This window comes from Schistocerca serialis, chromosome 3 (assembly GCF_023864345.2).
Source record: "Schistocerca serialis cubense isolate TAMUIC-IGC-003099 chromosome 3, iqSchSeri2.2, whole genome shotgun sequence".
NCBI lineage: Eukaryota > Metazoa > Arthropoda > Insecta > Orthoptera > Acrididae > Schistocerca > Schistocerca serialis.
The window spans coordinates 649,692,372-649,713,199 of NC_064640.1; the positions used below are offsets into that span (position 1 = coordinate 649,692,372).

General features: G+C 42.3%; 1 protein-coding gene across 1 annotated transcript in view; it reads right to left on the reverse strand.

Annotated features, from left to right (window-relative positions):
- LOC126471074 (cytosolic carboxypeptidase 6) overlaps positions 1-20,828 on the reverse strand; it is a 1,596,780-nt gene that overhangs the window by 466,068 nt on the left and 1,109,884 nt on the right. The window contains exon 6 of the mRNA XM_050099147.1: positions 5,843-5,957. Coding sequence (XP_049955104.1) covers positions 5,843-5,957 — 115 coding nt within the window. The remainder of the gene's footprint in view (positions 1-5,842; positions 5,958-20,828) is intronic.

Sequence of the window (20,828 nt, forward strand, 5' to 3'; positions counted from 1 at the left end):
GTTGCTCCTGGGGTATCGGCGAGGACCATTCGCAACCGTCTCCATGAAGCTGGGCTACGGTCCCGCACACCGTTATGCCGTCTTCCGCTCACGCCCCAACATCGTGCAGCCCGCCTCCAGTGGTGTCGCGACAGGCGTGAATGGAGGGACGAATGGAGACGTGTCGTCTTCAGCGATGAGAGTCGCTTCTGCCTTGGTGCCAATGATGGTCGTATGCGTGTTTGGCGCCGTGCAGGTAAGCGCCACAATCAGGACTGCATACGACCGAGGCACACAGGGCCAACACCCGGCATCATGGTGTGGGGAGCGATCTCCTACACTGGCCGTACACCACTGGTGATCGTCGAGGGGACACTGAATAGTGCACGGTACATCCAAACCGTCATCGAACCCATCGTTCTACCATTCCTAGACCGGCAAGGGAACTTGCTGTTCCAACAGGGCAATGCACGTCCGCATGTATCCCGTGCCACCCAACGTGCTCTAGAAGGTGTAAGTCAACTACCCTGGCCAGCAAGATCTCCGGATCTGTCCCCCATTGAGCATGTTTGGGACTGGATGAAGCGTCGTCTTACGCGGTCTGCACGTCCAGCACGAACGCTGGTCCAACTGAGGCGCCAGGTGGAAATGGCATGGCAAGCCGTTCCACAGGACTACATCCAGCATCTCTACGATCGTCTCCATGGGAGAATAGCAGCCTGCATTGCTGCGAAAGGTGGATATACACTGTACTAGTGCCGACATTGTGCATGCTCTGTTGCCTGTGTCTATGTGCCTGTGGTTCTGTCAGTGTGATCATGTGATGTATCTGACCCCAGGAATGTGTCAATAAAGATTCCCCTTCCTGGGACAATGAATTCACGGTGTTCTTATTTCAATTTCCAGGAGTGTATTTAAGAGAATTTTACGTTTTTCGTCCCAATAGTGAAACCTCCAGGTCCGTAGTGCCCCATAGGAGAATATAACATGGTTCTTTCTCATTTATTGAACAAGGATATTGATAATTATAAATCGTGAATATTGTCTAGTTGTGCACATCATTCTGAAATTGTCATTATGCTGTTGCACTGTATTTGCATTCGTCGCGAAAATAAAACTTATAAAATAGTAAGGTATCAGTATTCCAGTAACAGAAGTGGAGTTCTTTGTTTTCATCAGAAAAGATGTCCATGAATATATCTTATACAAAGAGCAGTCCAGCTGCCGGCCGGGGTGGCCGAGCGGTTCTAGGCGCTATAGTCTGCAACCGCGCGACCGTCACGGTCGCAGGTTCGAATCCTGCCTCGGGCATGGATGTGTGTGGTGTCCTTAGGTTAGTTAGGTTTAAGTAGTTCTAAGTTCTAGGGGACTGATGACCTTAGAAGTTAAGTCCCATAGTGCTCAGAGCCATTTGAACCATTTGAAGTAGTCCTCTTAACTGGACGATCGAAATAAAGTAAGTAAAGTGTTTATTATTTCGAAAGAAATTTCCATAACTGTTAATACATTTATTCCACAGTGAGGCAAGACGGTGAGTGCCCTCATGGGAAAAATATTTGTAGTTGCCTACAGAAACAAGATTGTAACCAGGGGTGCACCTATTAGTCAGAAGGAAATTGTCGACAGCGAATGTGTCTTTTCTGGGCACCAAAAATATGGAAACCGTATGAGGAGAGACCGAGACTGTATGGGTGATGTGCGACGACTTCCTAGCGAAACTTCTACACCGTACTCAAACAACTTTGGCAACATGTGGGTGGGCCAAAACCACCTTCACATACTTCAATAATGTTAACTCCCTTTTCGATTTTCCGTACGACACTAGACTCCAAAGTATGAAGAATAAGCATAGCATAACGTTGCTTCGAGTACGCTGTAGAAGTTTTGCTGGATGGTCTTTACACATTCTCCATATAGTCCTGATCTCTTCTCATGTGATTTCCCTATTTGTTGATCCTTATAGGTATACACTAGTGGCCGTTAATTTGCTTCTGACGAAAAGGTGCATGCCTGGGTACAATCCTAGCTCTGAAGGCAACCGCAAACAGTTTTACGTCTCTTGTCTCACATCGGGATGAATATGTTAACAGTTATAGCAATTAATTTTGAAATAATGAACAGTTTACTTACTTTTCCATCCGCTCGTTTCCAATTGACTGCACCTTGCATTTGTAGCCCGTTAACGTATCAGCTAGTTCCTAAGGTAATTATTTACTATAGTTCAACACAATACATTTTCTTACGTACTGAAATGTGCAATACAGCTTATCAACACTCTTTCACATAGTTCACAAGTAGTGCATAAGACAAAGAGACTGTCATGAACCACGTACAACTTGGCGATAACAGTGCCGTACTATCTATAGAAAAAAGTATTCAGTGATACTATTCTGCGTTTCTTCATAACCATTGTGTGCAGTTACTGCGAATCCCAATTAGAAAATATTTGTAGCCGAAAATGCCTGCGTTTTTAATCTGACTAACTCACAAAATCACATTAGTTCCCGTATATCCCTCGTAACACAGTACTGCAGAGCTAACATCATTAAATTGGAAACCCATTACGTAACTGCCACAATTTGATTATCAGGACACGCGTAAATGAGCCAACTGATGAGCCCCTAGGCTGTAAATAACAATTCCCGTACATGGATGTAGGATAACTACGCTCGTAACATGTTAGCAAAATGTGCTCATTCAACGCACTCACGGTCGTGGCATAGTGCGGTAAACACCACACAAATGTGACACGATCACACTGATTGGTGACCCTTGTAAAACAGCGCTGTAACTGTAAGTACACCTGCCGGGAGTTGCATATCACTAAACCGTTGTTCAAAGTACACGCTATCGTTTACAACAAAATACATAGTGATTATATAAGTCGGAAGCATTATGGTTAAAATTATGCAGATGATTGAGAATCCTTCACTGATTAGTCTTAGATGAGGGAGTGACTGTCAGATATGTATATATGGTTTGTCATTGACATGAATAATCGACACATAATAACAACATTTTAGCTCACAGGAATTGTTCACACTAAAGAAGTCTAGTCTCAGTGCATTTATTATAACGGCGCATGAAATTTTTTCTGCATACTGACAAATATACCTGTAGTATCACAAAGAATTCATGTTACCCCAGATGGAAAATCCAATGTGGACACTAATCTGAAGGTTGACGGTGATTTTTTAAGATAGCATCAGCGACGTCGACACTGAAACGTAAGCAGATCACAAACAGGTGCTTCCCATGCATTTCTCAAGACCCCTTACTGCCTGAATCATTCGTTCCCGACCATTGCTTCCTAATCTCAATATGCTCAGTCCAGTAGTATCTAAAGTTTGTAAATTTAGAATTTTGAGGTTTAGGACTTCTTGTAGAGGAGAGTTCTAAAATAATGTACGAGGGCCATATCTTTTTTCAAAATGATTTATTTGCAACATTTAGCTACACCTTCTAGCTACTTCTCTGCATAGCTGCACCACCGAGGTACATATTTGAGATAGTGTGGTACTAACTATTTAATATCCTCATCGTGGAAGGCATTTGCTTGTGATTTCTGCCAGTATCTACTATGGTCTGCAACTCCTCGTCTGTGCCTAAATGCTGATCCGGCTGTATGGTGGTTGATGAAACACTTCCCATTGAAAACGTTGCAGGAGCATCTTTGTTGCGACGGCAATTTACCACTGAATTTTGCCGGCCGCGGTGGTCTCACGGTTCTAGGCGCGCAGTCCGGAACCGCGCGACTGCTACGGTCGCAGGTTCGAATCCTGCCTCGAGTATGGATGTGTGTGATGTCCTTAGGTTAGTTAGGTTTAAGTAGTTCTGAGTTCTAGGGGACTGATGACCACTGCTGTTACGTCCCATAGTGCTCAGAGCCATTTGAGCCAACCACTGAACTTTGTTATGAAGAAGGACAATGCCTGGTGACGAAATTCCTATTCGCTTGTCCTGAATTGCTCGTAGCAGCGATTTTCTCGAATCGCCAAATCCACTCTCAGAACAAGGTAACCGGATGACGCTCGCTGTCTGCTCTGACTGCCTCCATCGTGAACGTCTGTACGTCCTGTTTCAAAGTTACTGCACCACTGCCACACTCTGCTGTCACTCATGACAGTTACATGATGTGGGCTCATGGAAATCAGGCAGGACCCCTCAGCATGAAGAAATGACAGCACGCCGTTCACACTGGCAGGAAGATTCTATTGTTCTAGGCAACTTTACATGTTAACTGTGCGACATGAAGCGATTGACTGGGACACTGTGCAGCATTTCTGTGCAAAACTTCATCGGATTTTCTCTGTGGTTTTAATTTCGCGAGTGATCGAACCTTGAAAGAAAAACATAGCCCTCATTCTTAAATGCCCCATTCGTCCATATCCACCCTCTTTCAGAACATGCCTCACATCCAACCATAGAAAACTTTATTTGACCTAACAGATTTGAAAGTACAGATTGTCCAGCATGACTAATGGATCGCAGTTAAAGGAAATTTTCAGTCAACAACAAACGTTGTAGAATTAGTCTAACTGGGATTAGCTTATGGTACACATGTTTTACAGAAGTTGTCAACTGTTGCCAACTCTGATTACTTCGGTGATCCTCTTCCTCCTCCTCCTCCTAGAACGTCTGGTTGCTCACAGCATCATGAACGAGGCCCAGTTTCATAAAATAAAGCGCACGATAGCGTTATGCATGGTAGAACTAGGCATATCTGACCTACATCGAGTAATTCAGAATAGACTGATTTGCTAACTTTTGAAACTGACAGCAAACAGATATATCCAGCAGCCGACTAATGAGTGTGAGAAAGAAATTCCAAGCCATGACTAACGTAGCACCGAGACTGTACGTGGAGCTGGGATGAGTGTTTTCGTTAATTATTTTATGTAGAATTGTTTGTGGAGGTGACTTAAATGACTGGGAGTGACATAAACACAATATTACACTGCGCAGTCACAGTACTACGCATACTTAACTTCCATTAACACATTAAGGAAAACGCCAAAGGAAAGTGCCTGCTATGTCAACCTTAACACTTCATCTAGTAGGAGAACGAGTAGTCTAAGGTTGGCTCAGATGATGTCCGTTGAACGGGTTTCTGTTTCGATCCGGCACACTGCTTTATTCCATATTTTTACAACGTTTCACAATCGACGGCAGTGTGAAAAATTTCTTCCGTCATTTAATTACCAAGGAAAGACACTGTGAGCAGCTCTCTGAATGAAATGGTAGTGTGCAACGCCCCTTCGTAAATTTCTGAATTTTATGGTGTGTTAATGAAGGAAAAAGATTTTTATTTCACGCATTTTCACTCTCTGCTAGGCATTACAACATGCTTGGTTTAGCCTATGTCCGGTATGAATAGTTAAATAAATTAGCAGTTGTCAATGTGTGGTAAATAAGCGAGTAAGTACTGTATTTTCTGTTGACCCGCGGCGAACATCGCAACTGTTTACGCCCGTGGCAGCTCTCTTTGTTCATGACACAGACATTTTCTCGCGTTTTGCGGCATTGCGACAGTATCACAGCAGAATATTAAGTAGGCGTTCTCTTAGCAAGCGAATAAACAGGAAAGAAAAATGGAGGCAAAAGGAAAAAAGGAAACACTCCCACCCTTAGTGCACTCAAAACAATAGCAGGAACATCCAGCTTTCCCGAATGGATTTCATGGACAATGACAATTTTTTTTTTTTTTTTTTTTTTTTGGCGCTCACCGTTCACGAGAACAGAAAAGCCTTATAAAATAATCTCTGTCCTAATCTGAAAGTAAATCTTTTTCTATTATTCCATTACTAGGCTCTTGAAAACGGCGTGGAAGTAACAGCAAATAAGGCCGTTTTCATGTTCTTACCTGTAGTTTCCCAGGAAGACTCCATCGGGATTCATCATGGGAATCACCTTAAAAACAACGTGTTCGCGAAGAGTGACTGCAATTGGATGACTGCTCACCATGAAGTCAATCAGCCCTGAAAATGAAGTAGTCAGAATGTATCAAAAAGAGAATTTACACACACTTACCTTTCTTTTCATTAAATGTCAGTTGTTCTTAGTTCAGAATAAGAAACTCCTACAAATAATTCCCACATCTTCTTAAAATAAGTAATGCATCTGAGTTTAATTTTTTTTCATTTTTCCCACTTCTCACAAACAGATGTAGAAAGATGTGACGTAGACAATTTGAGCGTATCATGTACGGAGAACACATAGGACCGGAATGTGAAGTGGAACGCTTGCCATTACTCGTAAGAAAGAGCCACTCATGTCAGTGCGTTACCAGGAGATGAGGAAAGCATGCAGCCGGAGATGAGAAGAATGGGGGATCATTCTATTGGTAATAGGGTCACAAACCGGGAAATACGCTGACTGCGAGTTTGGCAAAGGGCAGGGTGTTATAACCCAGCACCTCGGAACAAGCACCACGTAAGCGGCAAGGTAGGTCGGCTTTTCGCGCGCTACTAATGTCAGTATCGTTGGAAAGTGGTTAAACTGCGGCGACACGGTTCTGGACGTCAACGCCTGATCACAGAACGTGGAAGAAGGAGGCTTTTGCCGCTCTGTAAAACAGGATAGGCGGCATTCAGTGGCAGATCTGAAGACAGATTACAATGCTGATGCAGGCACGAGTATTTCGCAGCACTGTTTAGAGCATATTTTTGAGCATTGGTCTCCGCAGCGGGAGATCCCTACTTTTTTCCATACTGAAGCGACGATATTCTCCGTAACGATTGCTGTGAGTGCAGGATCACCGAGATTTGACTTTGGATCAATATAAACATGGAGCATCATCGGATGAATAAAGTTTCTTTTCACACTACATCGGCGGTCGTCATCCTAGCCAACAGCTGCTCGAAAGTTACACCGAAAAACACACACAGGCTGCTGTGGAAGGTATTATGTAATGAGGAACATTCACCTCGGCTTCCACTGTACCTCTGGTAGTATCTGGAGGCTTAACGGCAGCTGTAAACTATGTGAATGTGGATGCGGACCACCTACATCGCTTACTGGTTGATGTCTTCCCCGGTGGCGATGGCACCCTCCAGAAGGATAACTGTCCGTGTCATAATACCAGAATCGTCCTGCAGTGTTTTGAGGAGCTTGACAGTGAATTCACATTGACGTCTTGGATACCATATTCGCCTAATATGGACACGACGAACACATCTGGAACGCTACACGGCGTTTGCTACGACCTTCACGAACCACCGGCACGTAATTTGTGGGTATTGTTTGAGCTGTGCGTAGGCATCTGCTGCCAAATACCTCCGGAATCTTACCAAGCACCTGTCGAAACTACGTCAGCCAGAATCGCTACTCTCTACTGTCTCCCAAAGGCGGTCCAACGCTCTGTTAAGCAGATGGTCATAACAGTTAGTCTCATCAGTGTATGATTCAGAACCGACCATTGTCGTAACTATTACTCGGAGGATTCCACTATAGAAACTGTCTCTCGGAGCAAGTTACGATGACAACAGAAACTCTGAAGAAATTGAAAATTCGACACGGAGGGAATCACGGAGATAAGTATGACTCGGACTGTCTGGAAACGAAGAGGTGGGAGTGGAGTAACGAGCAGTTGCAATTTTTGGCTGGAAGTGACGGGTCAAGTACAGTTGTTCACGGGCGTGATATTTGTGGGCGATGTGTCGGACACATATTATGAATATGTAGATACTTACAAGGTTTCGCGTGAGTAGTTATTGCAAATTCAGGTTCAGTTAACATTTAAAAATTTCCATGTGTCATTGAGATACAAACTGGTATTTATACGACGTAGCTCAGTACTTTGGTGAACTGAAATAGTTAGCTTATTTCTACCTTCGGATTTAATCTGTTTTCTTCAGTACATAGGCAATTTTAGAGACTCTGAAGAAATTTTATGATGATGTTTGTAACGACATTTACATATATACTCCACAGGTCACTATATACTGCTTGACGTAAAGTACTTTGTATCAAAATTACCGATTTTCTGACCGGATTAATCGCGTAGTCAGTGAGGAAGGAATAACTCCCCACATTCCTCTGTACGCTGCCTAGCATTTATTTTCGGGAATATCCACGAGATATTCGATGGTGACTGAATAACTCTCACACAGTCTTCTTCGACTACAGGGTCTCTAAATTTACCGTAAAGAATTTCGTGAGAACTATGTCGTCTCTCATCCAAGAATTCCCATACAAGTTCACCGAGGATTTCTGATACTCTTTTGAACTGGCTGTGAAGACCTGTAACAATGTCAGATCGTCACCTCTGGATTAGTTTCATGTCTGCTGTCATAATTACTTCTCTAGAATTCGTCACAGTAGCGTTTTGCATGCGATTTACTTTACACACACATTAGTACCACGATGTGTCTCTGATTCAATTGCTCTTGAGCTTAATCTCATACTTTAAGTCTAAGAAGTAATTTCTGTTCACGAAATGTTGGCTATAATTCATAAATATATAACTGAATGACTTACATAAAGTTCTAGAGTTTACGGAGGGTATTAAGTAGCTTCACTTTGTGTTTTACTCACTTCATTTCATAAACTGATTCCGGTGACTTAGGCTAGGTAAACACAACGTCGAAGAACGTATTCTTAATATCACACAGAGATGTGTTCATATCCTTGCGTGATATCTCATTTTTAACACGTCAGTTGATGACAGGCATTTAGAGTGTTCTGAACACCAGCGGTCAAGAACGTTTTGTACTTGGCGATGGAGCAGTCCATGCGCCAGGCACAAATGATCTTTATGCAATGAAAGATAATAATTTTGCACATGTTGTCCATCCTGCGTTCTGTAGTTACACTGACGGCAATTAGAATGGCCGATGGCATTCCACTCAGTGATACTCCAATCTACTCTATTCACAAAAGCGAGAGGAGCGTCCTTCCCCCAGCACAGCACCTGTCTATAATTGAGTCGCCTGTGAGTTTCCTTTTTTTATAAGTTAATGTAATATTGTCCGTCTCTCTTCTTTCCCAGGGATTATATTACATGAAATTCAGGTTTAGTTCCAATAGGTCCATAGTGTGGAGATCCTCCAGGCCGTGAAACATGTCAGAAAATAAGAATAAGGAATAAATATTTACAAAGAAAAACAGATAAACTAATTTACTGCCACAGATACCAAGAAAACGTGTTCATGGGTGTGGACACAAGTAAAATAATATCTTTAAAACATTTTAATTTAAGGGGCTTAAAGCAATATATATTAGTAACTGGTTTGTGCTCCGAAACAGAAACCTGCGAGTACTACCCACTCGATCTCACAGTAAACTCTTTAATGCGTATCGCAACATTCCATTAATAGTTCAAATGGCTCTCAGCACTATGAGACTTAACTTCTAAGGTCATCAGTCCCCTAGGACTTAGAACTACACTTAGAACCTAAGAACATCACACACATCCATGCCCGAGACAGGATTCGAACCTGCGACTGTAGCGGTCGCGCGGTTCCAGACTGAAGCGCCTAGAACCGCTCGGCCACCTAGGCCGGCCCTTCCATTAATAATACGGCCACTGTGCACAACGTAACCATTAACACATAAGCCGGCCGGAGTGGCCGTGCGGTTCTAGGCGCTGCAGTCTGGAACCGCGAGACCGCTACGGTCGCAGGTTCGAATCCTGCCTCGGGCATGGATGTGTGTGATATCCTTAGGCTAGTTAGGTTTAACTAGTTCTAAGTTCTAGGGGACTAATGACCTCAGAAGTTGAGTCCAATAGTGCTCAGAGCCATTTGAGCCACTAACACCGTAAACACTGTCACACTGAAACAACACCTTAGTGTATTTCTGACTATATTTCTTAAAAAAGGATCACCCAATCATGGGAGAACTTGTAAGAAGCATGTTTCATAAACGGAAGTCACTATCAAAGTACTAGTCATCTATTCAATTGAAGACCGACGTACAATATTATTGAAATGGGTCTCTTGGAAAAACAAAAACACAGAAAGGTAACATGAGACGCTAAAGTTAGTTATGTAGGACTTTACTGACATCGACACGAAGACTGAAAGTAGAACGAAGTGAGGGTTCCTCATCTGCGTAAATCGCATTCAGGAAAACAAAAGAAATAAGATATTCGCATTAAAGACTCACAAAGAACCAGATAAATGCGCAATGCTTGGAGTTCTGCCGGCCGCGGTGGTCTCGCGGTTCTAGGCGCGCAGTCCGGAACCGTGCGACTGCTACGGTCGCAGGTTCGAATCCTGCCTCGGGCATGGATGTGTGTGACGTCCTTAGGTTAGTTAGGTTTAAGTAGTTCTAAGTTCTAGGGGACTGATAACCACAGCAGTTGAGTCCCATAGTGCTCAGAGCCATTTGAACCATTTGAACTTGGAGTTCTGACTCTGAAACATGAAACTAACACCTGATGCTGTAGCGAAAAGCAACACTTACGTCCTCCAATTACAGAGTTTGTAACACTTATTTCGATTAGGCGTAGGTTTATTTATAGTAACTGTGTATCTGCAATTTATGAAGTGTGCATTCTTTGTTGTTTGAACTCCTAGATGTACGGCAAGAAAATTATGGTTTTGTAATGAATATATGATAAAAGCAAAAGACTCTGTCGGAATTTCAAATTATTGTAATATGAATGTGTTTAGGAAAAGAGTATATTTGCTGAAAGCTGGTTTATACTTAGGCCACTTGTATTTGTAACATGTAAACGCTGTAGGGAAGTCCCTCCGCAACGCAAGTTGCATGGTGCGACGTAAAAGGTGGGTTGGGCGGTCAAAATGAGCGGATCGTTTGTGTCAACGGCACGCAGTATGTGGCTAGCCTTAGCACGGTGATAAGAATGGCAATTGGAAGCTGCATTAGAAGGGATTTGCCTCGGATGTGGACCTGGTTATTATTTGGTATTCATGGAATGATGGAATGGCTCTAATACGTTGAAAATCCCATACCAAGAAGAGATTTTATAGAACATTCGCCCATCAAGATCAGTGAGTACAGTTAACCGCCATTTCGCGTGCCACTAACCTTCGCCTCTGCTTCACAGACTTCATACATTCAGTTAAGTAATATATATGGGCATTAATCAGTTAATTTGTTTCTTGTTTCAATAATAATCATATAAAACGTCAATTCGTGTTCGAATCATGATTATGAACCTAAGTGGGGTCCTCACCTAAGTGCTACTAAAACCAGTATGCTGATTTAAATGAACAATTCTTGGATTCATGAGTTTAAAAGTGTCTTTTTGGTCTAATGTAAAAGAAGTAGCAAAAGTTAAAGTAAGTGTAAAATTTGGATGCTTTATTGAGGTAGGAAAAATAAGTACAATAATTCAAAGATAAACTAATAAGAAAGTGAAAACCTTAATTATTTAAAAACTAAAACCACGAAAGTGAAGCCAGGTAGACTTTTGCTAAAGTATCCTTAGTTTATTCTAAAATATAATTCTGTAAGATTACAGTGCAATATTGTGTAAATATTATTGCCAAGAATACCTTCGTCACAGGGGACTAAAGTTCAAGTACATATAAATCTTTAATGAACAGACTTATGGTAGTAGTGTTAGAAGTGAAGTCATGCACATATTCGAAGATAGTGTAGTTTTGGTACCCATCATGAATGGTTCCTTTTGAAGTTAATTATACCCAGTGTAGTGTTTTATTACCTTGCAAAGTAATTTATGTGAATGATTAGCTTTTAGAGTTAGTTTTTACTATTGCAATAATCAAAGATCCTCGGCTAGTGAAACTATACAAGTTTACGGGTCCCCACCATATTCTCCACCTATTAAGAAAAAACTGAATTATTACTGTTACTAGGAAGCTTAGTAACAGTAAGCTTAAACAGTGTATTTAGATGTTATTCAGATTTATTTGTGTTTTTCATGTCAGTCAAGATGAAAACCCCTCATTTTCAAAATTAGTTCTACATTTCACGCAGTGAAGTTTCAGAAATTGATTAAGTAATACTTTTGAGAGTGGCTGTGATTACTACGAGCTCGGTGCAATTTTGCTCCCCATAATCTACTGGTGTGTGTGTGTGTGTGTGTGTGTGTGTGTGTGTGTGTGTGTGTGTGTACACGCGCAGTACAGAGCGCACTGGTCAGTTTGTGTCCTGTTTGCTATTCATAGGGAAATGTCAAGAAAAGTAACTTCAGTAACTAATATCCAATTATCTCAAATACATATTTCCAAGCCGGCCGGAGTGGCCAAGCGGTTCTGTGCGCGGGCATGGATGTGTGTGACGTCCTTAGGTTAGTTAGGTTTAAGTAGTTCTAAGTTCTATGGGACTGATGACCTCAGAAGTTAAGTCCCATAGTGCTCAGAGCCATTTGAACCATATTTCCAAATTAATGTGCCCAATTAGGCTGGCGACCGTTCATTTTTTTCATTCACCACTTCTGCTAACTTCCAAGGTTAAAGCCCGTTTGGTCGTTCTTTTAACTTTACAAAATTCGAAATAATTGTTCGATACCCTTTTCCATTAGACACACGCACGGTAGAATTTTGAAATCCTCTCAAAGGGTAACATTAGGGTGTCACGGCATGTCAGTGTTATAAGTTGGCACAGATCAACAGCCAGGAAGCGAGTCGGTGTCAGCGTGGGCCAACTACCGGGAAATGAATGGTCAGAATTCAAAGCTCTTTGTACTCAAGAGGAGAATATGTCAAGTCCCATAAACGGATTTCTCAGAAATCTCTCAGTGGAACAGAGGTCAAAATAACAGAACGCCTGTCTCGGATTACCCGTAGATACTCGAACGTTTCTGAGAAAACACCGACATAGTTTTCGAGGCACTTTATATGCCGTTTAGCGAGAAAATAGTTCAACAGAAGCGAAGTGGCTTGCGTCACATCTTCAAATTTTTGAGCTCCGCATTCGCAACCCGATTGTTATCTCTATTTTTGTTCTTCATTTATCTACCCATGTCCGTAGAAGATTACTACACAAATGTCTTCCAGTGTGTCTGGAAATAATGTCGGCCTCATTCGTCTGCTAATTGCATGTCTGGTGAATCAATTAAAAAAATGACTGAGAAAATTATTGGAAACTGTTTTCTATGAAATTCCTTTAGTGTGTCTTGATTCACAACAAACTGCAAGCGCCAGTTTTCTGTAAAGTATTACTTAATGCGTGGTTTGCCGAGAAGTTATTGTCAACGTATGAAATCTTCAGCAATGTTAACGAAGTTTCTTTCCCGAGTGTGATTTGTGCGAAGAAATGTCGCTGTTAAAAACCTGCCTTACCGCGATGCTTATGGTGTACAGAGTTATTTCGGATCTATGTACGATCGGTATCATCCAAGGGAACGCACCCTGTCCTTCGGAAGAAAATACATAAGAGTAATATACAAGAATTGTAATAAGAATGAAATATAAGAATATGAGAATTAGAAAGGCTGGAACCCCTGCAAATATCATTCACACATATATTTCTAACAAATGTATGACGCTTATTGTGAAGACCCAGTTATAATTTTGCAATTAATATAACACCCTTGTTTCCCCTAACTTGATAAGGAACATTCGAGTAGTAACCTTCAAAAGACACACTGTAGGTAGATACATGTAAGAAATAAAATAAAATGAAAAGAATTATCGGGTTTCCAGAACGGGGCCCAAAAGAGAGACCGCTGAACTAGCCACTGTGTTGGCGTTTCTGCTGAGATTACCGACGGCTTACAGGCTTGTAAAGTGCGACGAAAACTTTTACAGTCATTATCACCGAAACGATCGAGGATCTACGAGTAAGCCGAGACACGTGTTTTCTTACTTTGACTCTTTCTCCACTGAGCGAGGATTTTTGAGGAAATCGGATTATGGCACTTTCCGTGTTCTCCTTGTCAGCCCAAACTACTCCCAGAAACCGCAACTTCAAAATATGCGCTGCGGGCCCTGGGAACAACTCCACGGTGTCACCTAACTTGTAAGTAAGGCTGTTCTGTCATACACTGCAGTGCCCACGAAATGACCCGGAATCCGAAACTTCACCTGAGGTCCTCTCAGCCACGACTCAACAGTCAGTACTGTCTACTTCATGCAATGTATTCATTGTAACTAAAGACATTGAAATGTCTCGAAAACTACATATCGCATCAAAAAAAGTAATAGTTCCCATTTATTTGTCTATAAGGGGGAGATCCAATAAGACAACATTCGAACCCCCCTCCCCCAAAACCTCATGCGTGAATGGCGCTGGGCAACTTTAAAATAAAATCTTCAATGGGAACTTTTTTTGCGATTCTACGTCAAAAACTAGATCTGGAACAATTTCTTCGTTTCACAACAGATGGCGCTGTAATAGGGGGAATAGAAATGGGTACACAATCGCAGTTTACGACTTGCCTCAAGGATCCTTGAATATCCAATGGTATGTGGTACCCCACCACCACACTGCGAGGGTAGGACCGGCTAGTAATTCATAATTTCTAATTGGAAACTACATTCACAACGTTTTGTTCCTCGACGTATTGAACAGGGACTACTCGACGTGCCACTTGTGCCGTGGCTCGAGGCTAACGCTTCCCTACATTGCCAATTAGAATAAGTGTTCAAATGTAATGCCGCCAACCTCAGTACACGTAGTGATCAGCTTTTTAAATGACCGCGCACACGGCAAAAGGAAATCTGCGGGAATGTCAGCTCAGACGTTTCTGATGCGGTCGACCATGTCTTCAGGGCCTGTTAGCACTGGTACACTTTATCTTTTAAGTATTCCCCTCTAAAGATATCCGGAGACGTGAAGTACGGAGACCTAGGCGGCCAATTAATAGGTCCGATCCACCGACCAGTAAACACGATCTAATACCTGTCGTGCTTCAGATGCGTAATACGCTGCGCAACCGTCATGCTGAAACCACATACGTCACCGAACATCCGGGGCAACGTCCTGCACTCGTAGTGCCTGTTCCAAAAACGTTCGATATTTGCCTTCGTCCAAAGATAAAATACAGACCAATGAGTTTGTTCCCCATGATGCCACACCATATGTCAACCGACCAAGGAGGTTGATGGTCACCTTGCTGTTACCAGTGGGGATTGTCTGCACTCCATAAATGCATGTTATGACCGTTAAGGCTACCTTGGTTTGTGAATGAAGACTCATCGAAAAATAGAACCTGGGCAAACAACGTGGGGGTCGTTTGCAGTTGTTGACATGCCACATACCGGAGTCGAGGAGTAACTGTCGGACGCTTGCTCGTGGGTTGTGGTGCACTGCCACTGGTACAGCATTTTCGTTAGCTCCTCCAGTAAAACGTTTGCTTCGTTTCCTTTTTCAGTTCTGTACACTTTCATCAGACATTAATGCGTTCGCAACCTTGTAAAAGAACGAACGAGAGCTGGTTCACTCTGGAAAACGCTCGGCATAGAAGGCAGTAGCAACGTGAACCTATATCCTGCGTTCTCCGTAAATCAAGATTATACAAATTTTTACTTCTGTGGTTGCAATATTTATCGTCCACGAACACGTATGTTCTCTAGATGATAGTTAGGTACGGAGGCAATAAACACTGCACAAGTATTGTAACGTTCAGAGGCGCTATCAGTTCTACGCCTCCGCGATACATGAGATCCAGTTGCAGTATACTACCTGTTATGACACGTCGTAGTTCGCTACACGGCCGCGGTGGTGGGTCAGGTAGTCCCTTCTTCGATGTGTCACAGTAATACAACTTTGAGAATGTATTTTCGAATTAGAAGTTATGAATTGCTGGCTTGTCCTACCCTCGCAGTGTGGAGGTGGAGGCCCACGTGCCAATGGATATTCAAGGGCCATTGAGTAGCATGTCGTAAATTACGATTGTGTACCCATTTCTATTCCTGTGATTACAGTGTCATCTCTGGAGAAATGAAGAACATACTTCAGACAAAACGTATGAAGATTATGCCGTAGGATCGTAATCTGCAATAAAAAACAGCGATTGCCATTGAAGGTTTCAAAGTTGCCCCGCGCCACTCAAGCACGCGTTGGGTGGGGTGTCGAGTGTGGTATCGTCGGAATTCCCCTCCAAAACAAATAAATTGGTATTTCAAGTACTTTGGATCTGATGTGTAGTTTTCATGATATTTCAATGCATTCAGTTAAATAAAGGTCCTGATACGATATAAGCTGAGAAATGTGAACTGTAACAGTAATAACAAACTTGGGGCAAAATATGTAAATTTTCAATATTCTGGGGTAAATGCGATAATTTTTATGCTAATGTAGCCATGAATCATCAAACAGAAAAACTATTTTGCAACACTTATTTACAATGATCACAACATTTTAATGAAATTTTACAGCTACCAGCTAATAGCAAATGATTCAAAATGCTGTAAATGTTAAATACACTGAGGTGTCTATGATAATTCTTCGGCTATTGTATCCACGCATCAACAAATAAGAAAATAATTTTCCAAACTTTACTTACAATGAGTTGGATTACTGCACTGACTTGGTATAGAGGGCAGATTTTCTTAAAACTCTCATTATTTATTACTGTTAGTAACATATGCAGAGTTATTCCGTAATGATGTTACACAGTTTCAGAAATAATGGAAATTTGTGGTAAGTTCTATGGAACCAAACTGCTGAGGTTATGCATCCCTAGGCTTGCACACTACTTAATGTAACTTAAACTAACTTACGCTAAAGACAACACACAGGCCCATGCACAAGGGAGTACTCGAACCTCCGACGGGGGAAGCCGCGCGAACCGTGGCAAGGCACCCGAGACCGCACGGCTACCCTGCTCGGCCAGGAATAATAGAGAAGGGTAAATGTATCAGTTTAAGATAAGGGAACGTGTTGCGAATACGACATAGCAAAAACTTATAAGCGATAATCGTTCTGATGCCTCAGACGGTGGACCTCTTCTACTGCAAGCTCTTCGCTTTGCATATTTTGGAAGGAGGTACTATAGACCAAAACAAGAAACAAATATCCAGTTAACGTGGGCTCTAAAGTGCTTACGTTACGAGCTATGAACACTTTCACCTCTGCTACTGTGAAATACATCTCTTCTACTGAACAAGCGCTAACAGCTCCAAGGTATGTATTGTAGATCTTTATTTACTAGACCAATTTTTTTGTTTTCTTTCATAGCATCGTCTTCCAAAATATGGAAATCAAAGAGCTTGAGGTAGAAAAGGTTCACTGTCAGAGATTTCAGAACGAGTTTCGTTCTTAACTTTCAATCCGGTACTTTCTGGACCAGAGTCCCTCGCCACATATTGATTCATGTACCCTTTCGCAACATACCTCAAAGTCTGTACCATCATCACGGAATCATAATGTGCACATTAACCTGTTCTGCTCAGAAATTCATCTGCTGAGTGCAAGGAGTTGGTCACCAATTAATCCCTTATTATCCTCTTAAATCAGGTTTCATTTGTAGTTAAAACTTTCATTGTTGCTGGTAAATTATTTAAAATGTGTGTTCTGGGCCAAAGTAAGTGACTTTAAACCTTTGATAAAATTATCCTTATCCCCAGTATTGATTCCTAGAACTGAGCTGTTGGTTTGAAAATCATATATACACTCCTGGAAATTGAAATAAGAACACCGTGAATTCATTGTCCCAGGAAGGGGAAACTTTATTGACACATTCCTGGGGCCAGATACATCACATGATCACACTGACAGAACCACAGGCACATAGACACAGGCAACAGAGCATGCACAATGTCGGCACTAGTACAGTGCATATCCATCTTTCGCAGCAATGCAGGCTGCTATTCTCCCATGGAGACGATCGTAGAGATGCTGGATGTAGTCCTGTGGAACGGCTTGCCATGCCATTTCCACCTGGCGCCTCAGTTGGACCAGCGTTCGTGCTGGACGTGCAGACCGCGTGATACGACGCTTCATCCAGTCCCAAACATGCTCAATGGGGGACAGATCCGGAGATCTTGCTGGCCAGGGTAGTTGACTTACACCTTCTAGAGCACGTTGGGTGGCACGGGATACATGCGGACGTGCATTGTCCTGTTGGAACAGCAAGTTCCCTTGCCGGTCTAGGAATGGTAGAACGATGGGTTCGATGACGGTTTGGATGTACCGTGCACTATTCAGTGTCCCCTCGACGATCACCAGTGGTGTACGGCCAGTGTAGGAGATCGCTCCCCACACCATGATGCCGGGTGTTGGCCCTGTGTGCCTCGGTCTTATGCAGTCCTGATTGTGGCCCTCACCTGCACGGCGCCAAACACGCATACGACCATCATTGGCACCAAGGCAGAAGCGACTCTCATTGCTGAAGACGACACGTCTCCATTCGTCCCTCCATTCACGCCTGTCGCGACACCACTGGAGGCGGGCTGCACGATGTTGGGGCGTGAGCGGAAGACGGCCTAACGGTGTGCGGGACCGTAGCCCAGCTTCATGGAGACGGTTGCGAATGGTCCTCGCCGATACCCCAGGAGCAACAGTGTCCCTAATTTGCTGGGAAGTGGCGGTGCGGTCCCCTACGGCACTGCGTAGGATCCTACGGTCTTGGCGTGCATCCGTGCGTCGCTGCGGTCCGGTCCCAGGTCGACGGGCACGTGCACCTTCCTCCGACCACTGGCGACAACATCGATGTACTGTGGAGACCTCACGCCCCACGTGTTGAGCAATTCGGCGGTACGTCCACCCGGCCTCCCGCATGCCCACTATACGCCCTCGCTCAAAGTCCGTCAACTGCACATACGGTTCACGTCCACGCTGTGGACATGCGGCATGCTACCAGTGTTAAAGACTGCGATGGAGCTCCGTATGCCACGGCAAACTGGCTGACACTGACGGCGGCGGTGCACAAATGCTGCGCAGCTAGCGCCATTCGACGGCCAACACCGCGGTTCCTGGTGTGTCCGCTGTGCCGTGCGTGTGATCATTGCTTGTACAGCCCTCTCGCAGTGTCCGGAGTAAGTATGGTGGGTCTGACACACCGGTGTCAATGTGTACTTTGCTCCATTTCCAGGAGTGTATATCTTGAATGACGAAATTCATTAAGGAAAATATATGTTTTGAAGCAACGGTTAGATATAATTATCCTAAAATGGTCTGTGCAGGACGTTCTTGTGTAACATAACATATAATTCTTATTACACGCTTTTGCGCTTGGAGAACTTAACCCTAGCCATACTAACGTATATTTCGTTTGTATAGGTGTAGTTGGGTGTATCTGAGGGGAGCTGCTTCCTACCCATGGCCAGAAAAACCTAAAAAATGAAACGAATTTCGTTAAATGTGTTTAAATTTTATTAACAATTCGTTTTTAAAATAAATACTGATGTTTAAGTATGTTACAGAACCGGAAACTACTGTTTAGAATAATTTTAGCAACACCATTGCACTTTCTGTAATGTTTACACAGAGTGGGGGGGGGGGGGGTATTTATGACCACTATCAAAAATTAATAAAAAAAAACAAAAACTTTGTTAATGGCCTTTGATTTTCATTCGCAACATAAACTTTCAAGTTATATAGATGTGTAAGGAGGGTCCTGAAGTTGGAAACACGAATATGACATTGCTTTCGAAAAGGAAAAATTTAAAACCGGTGCCGTATCCGATGTAATAAATGTTTAAAAACTATAAATGCCTTTTACAAAATTTTGAAATGTTGAGTACCAGACTAGATTACGATATTTTCAAAATGTGTTCATAAAATACCTTCCCTCCCCACCATCTGATTGTATTGCGAGATTTAAGTTTTTGAGCTTGGCTTGATGACTTACTCCAAAAAATGAACTCATATCATATTACGGAATGAAAGTACGAAAAGCACGCTAACTTTTTAATTTTTTTGTCAGCTATGTCAGACAACATTCGCACTGCAAATGGAGATTTAGTTAGGCGCTTCAACAATACTGCGGTCTGCTCTACCGAGTTGAATTTATTATCATCTCTAATCCCAAGAATTTAACACAGTGAACATTTTATCTGCTTACCTCCATATTTTCTGGATTCACTGGTGGAAACCTCTTACAAGTTTTGAACCAGTGTATTCCTTCAAAGTTTGACGACAAAGGACTGGTTGGGAATACTTTATTTACGACGAAGCAACTTCCACTACCTGATCATTCTACGACACTACTTGATTTACAATGTCTCTGTCACCTTGAAACAAAACAAATTTGTGTCCCAGTAACGTTATTTATAAAAGGTCATTGATATAGAGAAGAAAAAGTAACTGGCTTAAGACGGAATTTTGTGAGACACGACATGTAATTAGACCTGTGTTGGATAATGCCTGATAGCTTGATATACATCTCTTTTCTATTGACACCGACTAAGTCCTGTCAGAGATGCATGATTTTGCCATTCTGGAGTATTTCCTGTTGCAACGTAATATTATAATTTACTTAAAAGTTTATTGTGATTAACACAGCTAAATGCTTTAGACAAATTACAAAATATGTCAGTCGCTGCTAATTTACTGTCCAATGAATTACATAGTCTCGCTGTATGTGTAGAGAGCATTCTCAGTATCAGAGACATTCAGAAATCCGAAGGGTGAGTTAGACATTATATTATTTGTGGTCAGACGGTTAGGAAACCGTTTGTACTTTAACTTTTCTAGATTTTCATCAATGTTGGTGAAAGTGAAAGGAGACGGAAATTTGACATTATTTCTTTATCTATTTTCTTAAACAAAGGCTGAACTCCACTACATTCCAACCATTGAGGAAATGTTCTACTGATAATGAATTGTGTACATAGATAACTTGTTATATTGCTAAACTCATAAGCCCATACTTCAATTAACTTCAGTTAATTTATCACAACCATTAGAGTTTGTAACAACAACAACGCTGTATTATTGTACATATAAGTAAAATTTTTTTTCCATCTGAATTTTCGATAAACTTGAGTAATTGATGTTCTGCTTTCATTTTTTTTTTTTTTTTGTTT